At 40.0% G+C, this 9,202-nt stretch overlaps 1 protein-coding gene across 1 annotated transcript; it reads left to right on the top strand.

Annotated features, from left to right (window-relative positions):
* The first annotated feature begins 1,979 nt into the window (after nt 1-1,979).
* cnga4 (cyclic nucleotide gated channel subunit alpha 4) lies at nt 1,980-8,595 on the top strand. The gene is made up of 7 exons (XM_047600909.1): nt 1,980-2,194; nt 2,580-2,681; nt 2,774-2,880; nt 4,153-4,736; nt 5,220-5,465; nt 5,696-5,861; nt 7,318-8,595. Exons 1-7 carry the CDS (start codon nt 2,046-2,048, stop codon nt 8,124-8,126), a joined length of 2,163 nt encoding a protein of 720 aa, XP_047456865.1. The 5' UTR covers nt 1,980-2,045; the 3' UTR covers nt 8,127-8,595.
* Nucleotides 8,596-9,202: the final 607 nt, after the last annotated feature.

Here is a 9,202-nt window from a genome sequence, read left to right as displayed (position 1 = left end):
GGTCGATTCTAGGGTCCGAGCTTTAATGTCATAAATAAAGAAACAAAACTTAAAGATATGAAGGTCAGACAGGCAACCCTGCCATCATTTAAAAAAAAAAAAAAAAAAAAAAAATTTATTTCGAGCATTCAAAAGAAAACAGATACATCAAATGCATACTCAATTAAAAAAAGAAACAAAAGACAGAGAAATATATTAAATAAATAAATAAATAAATATTTCCAATGAATAACATAAATTGCTGGTAATGTTCGAAAAGAAGTGGAGAAGTGAAGTGGAGAAGTTTTCTTCCTCCTCTGCTAAATAATAATAATAATAATAATAATAACAGCAACAGCAATACTCAATTGCTAATTTGAGGGAGAGGCAACCACAGGGTGGTGCTATATCCCGCTATCTCGCTAATTTGAACTTTAGCTCACCTAAATAAAAAAAAAAACTTTCATGCAAAACAGCTTTACTGTAAAAATGTCCACACAAGAACATTTTAGCAATACAGAAAGAAAATATAAAAATAATACATAAGACTACAGAAGACATAAGAAAATATGTATGTATATAAAATAATATAAATTAAATCTGTTGTAGCTTCCTGCTGCCTCCTCCTCCTCCTCCTCCTCCTCCTCCTCTTCCTCCTCCTCCTCCTCACTGATCAAGCCGTAAATCTGGCTCCGCTCCAATCTCCTGTCAGATGGACTTCGGTGCCGCACACACTCTTCATCCCCATTAGTTAGCTAATGGCAGCGTATATACAGCTGCATTCATGTGGATGGAGTGCGCTGTGGAAAACTCAAACTCGGAGGATGTCGTTAGTCCTTCATATGAAGGCGGCGTGTACAACGCAGACTCATGGGGCACACGTGATGAAAAAGCAGGCAATTTTTTCATATGAGCACCGAGCCGTTCAAAAGACTGACTCGTTCCCGTACGTCACATCAGTGCACCTCACCAGGGTTCAAGTCCCCAAAATCAAGCAGCAACACACTGTGACCCACTTCCAAACTAACACCGTCAAATGCTGACAGCGTTATACTCATGGCCAATTAGTAAAAGAGAAACTGATGATAAATGCTCTCTTGACAACTCAGAAACACAAAGATACTTTATTTGTCTCCATGGGGCAGGCTCTGTTTCTGGAGGCTGCTTGAATAGAACCAGCAGGTGATGGAGAAGGTGGGGATGCTCTTGATGAAGGGTGCAGGATGGTTTTATTTACTCCAAAAAAATCTGATGACATTTCTTGAGAATCTGCTCCGTGTTAGAGGAGAATTCCAGTTGACTGTCGAAGATGGTGCCCAGATATTTGTAGTCATTGTGGTTCTGACAGATGTAGAATATATACATATGTAAACATACATCTCTCTCTCTCTCATATATATATATATATATTCTCCCTTTATTAGACATACACTGCCTTCAAAATGCATATTTCCCTCGGTACACAAAAATTGTGTTGAGGATTTCAGGTCAAAGATTTCAGCCAGAGATTGTCCTCCTTGAAAGCTTCCTCCACACCCTCAGACGGTCTCCTGCAGGCTGAGGAACACTCCAAACTTTTATAACTTCATAAAAGATTAAACACCAAAGCTTTTCCCTGACCTTGGAGGTAGTTTGACAACCTTTGCTGATGAGGGCTGTCTGGTCTCTCACTTGTGCCTTTGAGAAATTGTCTTTACACTTTTGTGATTCTTAGAGCTTAATTTGAACTTTTCTTTTAAAGATGATTCATGTTTTTGTTTGTTTGTTCTGTATTTTCTGCTCTTTACTTTTTTCTCACTGTTGGTTGTGTCTAACAGCGTCTGGGATGTTCAGAGAAACACCTCTCTGCTCTTCTTAGGGACGGACATATTCCCAAAAGAGACATGACATCTGTTGTGGTTTCCTTCCATAGAGACCAGCATCACCAGGCGAAGCTCGGGTTGGTTGTTAGGTGGACCGCACAGTGGTGTCTAACGCAAATGTGCATCATTCAAGTAGCGTTGTACCAAGCGCCGCGGCCATGCTGTCCTAAAAAATACCTCAAATTTTAAAACAAACTTTGGAGAATGGAAAAACCAGGTGATGCTGACATCAGAAGTAACCAATGGCAGAGGCTGCTCAGGTGGCATCGGGGCCAGAAAACGACCGAGGAAGAAAAAGATGTGACAGATGGAGAGAAGCGTAAATCCTTCCAGCACCTGAAGCTGAAGTTTAAGTGAGTGGACTCAACATTTGTTTGTGTAAAAAATGGAGAAACACATGTTTTTATCAGGAGATTCTGACCTTGATAACGTAAGTGGCAATATTTACCCATTTATTTATTTTTTTCTGTGCTAATCTCTGGATGAAAGAATTAATGCTTAAATGCAAATGTGTGCTTTATTTCTTAATATGACTGGAAACAGCGTCCACCACAGACATTATCGGTCGGTGGAAGCGTTCGGAATCACTTGGAAAACATGTTTATCTCATTAAATTGTTTGAAGCATCCAGTGTTTATGCGCCGAAAGATTTAGGCATCATTTATCTTAATTTATACGGGAGAACCATAAACTTTAATTTCCCTCTCCTCTCTCTCTTTATCATCGTTTCCTCTCTAGCTGGAAGGAGTGGGCCATTGATCCAGCAGAACGGTTTTATTATGTGTGGCTGCAGGTCATGATATTTCCAATAGTTTACAACTCAGTGATCATCATTCTGAGGTGCAGTAAATGTTTACCATATGACTGATATCACATAGTTATCACATCCACTGTAAGTGACACTAGTCTCACTGGTTATATGTTTTTTTCAGGACATGCTTCACTACAATTGCACTGAGCTACCTCCCTGTGTGGCTTACACTGGACTACCTGTCAGACCTCATGTATATCATTGATATGATCATCACTCTTCACACTGGTAAATATCATTCATGTGTTCAGGTTTTGAATGAGTCATATACACAGAAAATGAGAAATATAACAAAACAATTACTATAAGAATGAATCGGAAAGTATATATTTGTAGAAGGGTCCCTCAGCTAGTTACAGATAATGTAAGTTAAATGGCCAAATTAGAGCCTTATAACAGTTCAGAGGTAGAGATTTCTTAACAAATTTAATTACAGATAGACTGAGCTGAAAGTTCCCTAATCTTCGCAATTAGTTGATTTAGTGCTAAACAATGACACAGGAGAGCAGATGTCAGCATTATGGCTGTTCAGTATAATTTAAGAAAAAATACTGTGCACTAGGTTTTCATCCTTTTTTTTTTTTTTTTTTTCAAATGATAAGCACATTTATCTTCAATAAGACAATCTTTCACGTTGCTGCCTTCTGTTCATGATGTGTAGATCTGCTATAATCAATATACTCTAAAAAGGAATTTTAGGAGACCTGTTCCAACAGTTTAATTCAACACAAATTTTTAAATGTGTTGACTGTCACTGAACATGCAGCAAAGACTAGAGAACATGTAGCCTGAGCCACACCTGGCTAAAAGCACATCTCAAAGTAAATATAATTTCAATTGGAACAATTGGAACGATCGCCGGCGATCCGTTAAAACACGCGGTATTTGGATTACCGTAATTCACAATAGTTTGCGCTATTGACAATATTCAAAGTGTGGGCGAACACTGGGAAGTTGTGCTTTTGTCTGGAAGACCTTCGTGACATCTCAAGGCTACAACTAATTTTGTTTTTAGCAACAAATTTCTCCAAAGAACTCTCTCTTCTGGGGTTACCTGGACGCTCCAACCTGCGGTCGATAGCAGCGGTGCGTCTTCATTACCGTAATGGCAACTTTTTTTCCCGAAAGGCGCAACTTCCCAGTGTTCAGCCACACTTGAATTTTGTCCATCGGTGAATAACGGTAATTCAAATACCGCAAGCTTTTTGTTAAGTAATCAACTAGATAATGCCTAACCATTTCCCCTAATTAAGGTGCAGAAACTATTTGGAACAAGTTAATTTTATCTACTTCAAATGTATTGTTTATATTTTCAAATATGAAGCAGAATCCCCTGTTTCAGATCAGTCTGTTGGTTAAAAGTAATCAGACGTTGCTGAAACTCAACTTTTTTTCCATTGAACACAACCATTTCTTTTGATGCCTCTTGATGGTTAGTGCTCATGTAATTGTATGAATTACATCCCGGACTTTATTAAACCCTGCTCTTTCTCCCATCAGGTTACCTGGAACAGGGCATCCTTATCACAGACCTGACTCGGTTGAAAGACCGCTACCTGCACTCCAAGCGTTTCCTGTGGGACCTGGCTTCCCTGCTGCCCACCGACTTCCTCTACTTCGCCTTAGGCATCGAAACCCCCCTGGTGAGGATAAATCGCCTCCTGCGTATGCCGCGACTCAACGAGGCCCTGGATCGCATGGAGACGAGAACCTCCTACCCCAACACCTTCCGCATCTCCAAGCTCATGATCTACATCTTCGTGCTGATCCACTGGAACGCCTGCCTCTACTTTGCCCTCTCCAGCTACATCGGCTTTGGGAGTGATAATTGGGTTTACCCCAACATCTCTCACCCGCAGTTTGCCTCCATGCGGCGTCAGTACATTTACTGCTTCTGGTTCTCTGCCCAGATCTTCACGACAGTGGGAGACACCCCACTGCCAAACAGGGAAGAAGAGTACTTGTTCATGATTGCAGACCTGCTCATTGCCGTGCTGGTGTTTGCATCAATTGTTGGCAATGTTGGTAACGTCATCACAAGCCTACGTGACCGTGATAATGTTTTCTTCCCTAACCATGAACTGGTGAGTTGTAAGAAACACAATTTTAAAAGTGGTCTAAATACACATTTGAGTATCCATTTCACTACGTTTTGTCTGTGTTGCGCCTCTAGTTTGCTCCTAAATTCACTAAAAGTCATCTTTCTAAGCCGGCTTGTACTGTGAGCTTTGTCTCTATACGCTGGAATATAAAGTATTGTTGTGAAGCTCAATTTCTCCTGCAGAAGTCTGTCGGGTCCCAATATGGTCATATCCTTTGTATTGGCAACCAATCATTAAAGTAGAAAGGCCGATCCGAAGCTAAACTCTCATTGGTTGGTGACGATTTCTGACGACGTGATTTGGTCAAAAGTGTCACATGACCATGAGCGTAATCAACTGGAGAAGTTTCATGGTGATATCTATTAGTTAAAAATGTACCCTATTCACCTGTAGTGTCTCGCCTTAATGTGCTATTGCGTTCTTCGGATAAGTTTTCTACTAATCTTCTTCTTTTCCTCTTGTCAGGTAAAGGCATACCTGCGTAGCCACCACATCAGCAAAGAGCTTCGACAGCGCATCGACAACTGGTACCAGCATCTTCACATCAACAAGAAGATCATGCGAGAGAACGAAATCCTAGAGCAGCTGCCTGTGCACATGAGGACGGAGATTGCTGTCAGCGTTCACCTCTCCACGCTGTCCAAAGTCACCATCTTCCAGAGCTGTGAGAAAAGTCTGCTGGCTGAGCTGGTTCTTAAACTTACACCTCAGGTCAGTGTGGTCACATCATGTCAATGTGAAGTGTTTTTAAGTGCCCTCGGTCCTACACTACCCACAGTATATGGTGGCATCTGTTCTAACTTTCACCAAAAAAACTAGATGTTCATACTGGTATTATAGAGTTGGCTTCCTGGATCACGATGAAAAACGTATGACTTGAATCCATTTTGCATCAGATAGGTAGAACACCCTCAAATTTTGATGTCCCTCTTGTCTTGCAGGTGTTCAGTCCGGGTGAGTACGTCTGCAGGAAAGGAGACGTGGGTCATGAAATGTACATCATCAGAGAGGGAAAACTGGCAGTGGTGGCAGATGATGGGGTCACAGAATTTGCCGTCCTGAGTGATGGGACTTTCTTTGGGGAAATTAGTATCCTGAACATCAAAGGTAATTCAAATATTGCATATAATCTTATAACATTTCTTAATACAGTTGCATCCTGCTCTGCGTTTATTTTACAAATCCAAAAGTCAGGAATAATGTTCCAAGTATTTTCAAGAGTGGGAGGGTCTGCAGGGTATCTTTGGTTGATTAGACATTTTTTTTTATATATAATGTTTTTTAATTTTCCTTCACAAATTTAAATTTCTTAACATGAATCCAACATATTTTAGTAAAGGAATAAGGGATAGCTTAATACTGAATGCAAAATGATTATTATAATGTATATTTATAAATAGCACTAGGTCAAGTTTAATATAGAACACATATAGTAGGTAGGGGGTCCCTATTTAATCTCTCCATCAGTTTGGGGTCCTTGGCCTGAAAAATGTTGAAGACCTCTGGCTTATAGTGTTAGAGAGCAGACTTTAGAACAGTCGGATACTGATGCATGCCAGCAAAACTTTTGTTCCATGTGCTTGCATGAATCTCCATGATCCTGCAGATCCCTACACATCTGCATTTATGAGCCCAAACAATTATATGTGCTTGAAATGCTTAACGTTAATCAGCTTATCAGAGACAATCATCTTTTTGGAACTGTCAGGCCGAGACTCAAAGCAGGACTCAGGACTCAGAATGCAGAGATGACAAAAAGGCTTTATTTGGATTCCTCAGAGATCCCTCACAGAGGGACAAACAAATGGCCACAAAAAAAACCTAGACGCTAATCTGACCAGTGAAAACAAAAAACTCTCCAGAAGGAGGAAACTCAAATCAAAGTAACAAATCAAAAAATAACACAAAACACTCCGAACGGAGGAAAACCTCAGGACTAAGGATTTAACTAAGAAAAGACTAAACAAACAAAAACTCTCTCTTCGAGAGGATTCACAGGCTTACTTGAAACTTCTTTGGTTGAAGACATGAAGCAAAGCACGAGAACAGGTTGAAGACGATAACACTCTGGCACGAGACAAGGGGAACACAGACTACTTAAACACATGGAGGGAAATAGGGGACAGGTGGACACAATCAGGAATCAGGGAAGACAATCAGACTGGTGACACATGAGGAAGGGCAAGTGACCTGAAACAAGAGGAGAGTTACTTTTCAAAATAAAACAGGAAATGACAGGACAAAACAACCCCAAGACAAGACACCCTCACCACGGTGTGACAGGAACTGCAATTCTATAAAAATTTGATCTAAAAACAGTTAGATTCTCCAGTTATATCCGTGATATATCATCCTAATCAATACACCAGTCATTATGTGAATGAGTAAATCACAAAATCTGCATTTTTAATTGTGCACAAATCCTGCATAGCATAACCAAAAGTTGCAAAATGTCAAAAGAAGTCAAAAGAAAGTTAAAATAAAATTTAAGTAATATGTAGTAAAATGCAATAGAAAATGTTGGTTTAAAATATGTTTTATCTTTAAAAATCTTTCCTTTTAGGTAACAAGTCTGGAAATCGTCGCACTGCAAACATCCGAAGCATTGGCTACTCTGACCTGTTCAGCTTGTCCAAAGAAGACCTGACAGATGTGCTCTCCGAGTTCCCTGCAGCCAAACGTCACCTGGAGGAGAAGGGCCGACAGATCCTCACTAAAATGGGGATGCTGGAGGAGAGCGGGGAGGCGGAGGAGAAGGAGGCAGAGAAAGTTGAAACCAAGATAAAAAGGCTGGAGGGGGACCTGGAGACCCTGCAAACAAAGCTGGCTCGGCTCATGGTGGAATTGGAGTCGAGCAACTGCAAGATGCAGGCCAGGGTGGAACAGCTGGAGCTGGAGGTGGCAGCGCTGGAGGATCAGCTGCCAGAAGACGACGGGGAAGGAGAAGGAGAAAGAGCAGGGGGAAGAGGGGAAGGTGTGGGAGGGGAGGTTGGGTGGGAGCGGGAAGAGGCAGAGGGAGAAGAAGAGGACGGTTCGTGCACAAAAGCAAAAAAACAGGGACACGAAGAAGACGGTAATGATGTGACCAAAGAGGGAGATGGTGAGAGCACTAAAAGCACAAAGGGGGATATTGAAAGGATGGTGGAGGGAGATAAATCTGGGCTGAAGGACCCGGATAATCGGGAAAAGAAAATAGAAGAGGATGGAGAGAAAATCAGAGAGAAGGGAGACGACAGGCCGGGGAAAGGAGACGGAGCTGAGATTGAATCTGAAAATGGGAAAGAAGAGAAAAGTGAAGAGGGGAGAGAAAAGTCTGAGAAAGACTCAGATAAAAATGGGATGGGAGAGAAAGATAAAAGTCAGAAAAAATGAATGAAAAAAGTTATGTGCATGTTTGTCTGTGGGCATGTGAATGATTTATATCAGTAATACTGTGAACTTGGTATTATACTTAAAATCGATTAACATCACTTAACATCTTCTGCATTACAAGTGTGTACCTAAAGATGGCAGCATTGCATCCCTTACATACATAAACCTGCTATCGATAGCTAAAGGTGTGAAACTACAGAATGCAACTGATGATGTTATTTATTTAATTACATGTTGTTTTTTTGATTTGATAAAAGTCATCACAGACATTCGCTGGGTTCAAAGTTGAAGAACAGATGCTTTTCAAATTTATTTAATTTACAAATGTCACATGAGGTTTTGTCGGTTTTTGTTTCATTCTGAAACTTTCAGTATTTTAGCTTTTCTCTTCACAGACTTGTCAGGATGAACAAAGAATATGTATAATGTTTTGACAACAGAAACCAATATGTAACATGCTTTATTGATATCTCTGATATGCAACAAAATAAAATAAAATAAGAAAATCAAAATAGAGCTTTATTCTTTTGTTCTAGGATATTACAGATATAAATGTAACTTGGTTTTCAGGAAGCCGTGCTAAAAGTTCAGGAATTTGAAAACACCTTTTACACTTCTAAAGGTAGAAAGTAATTCAACAGTTATTCTGTATTTTCTATGTCAAAATATATCTTTTCCTAATGGAAAGATTCAGATACTCCAGAAACACGTGAAAGCTTCCCGGCTGTAAATTGCATTGTATTACATTTCCTTTTGCAGATATACTTTGCTGTATATTATATCATAGTGTTTTGTTCTTCTCTGTGTGCACAGGTACTCAGTGAAAAATTACAATAAATAATCTTAAATGGTGAATCTTGAACATGCAAACTACTGTTACCTTTATTCTCTACACTACTGTATTAATGCCCCCACCCCCTCTACCCCCCATAGTCAATGGGTGTGTCAGTTACATTAAAATGTCTCTTTAAAGCCTACGATCTGTGATCCAAAATAAAAAAACACCATCAAATAAGAAATATATTCTATGTCCAACCAATTTAGTGTCATTTAACACCACCAGGAGCCAAAATTGT

The sequence above is a fragment of the Mugil cephalus genome, chromosome 12 (assembly GCF_022458985.1).
Source record: "Mugil cephalus isolate CIBA_MC_2020 chromosome 12, CIBA_Mcephalus_1.1, whole genome shotgun sequence".
NCBI lineage: Eukaryota > Metazoa > Chordata > Actinopteri > Mugiliformes > Mugilidae > Mugil > Mugil cephalus.
Note: the sequence above shows the minus strand (reverse complement) of the source record. Positions and strands in the feature narration are given on the sequence as shown.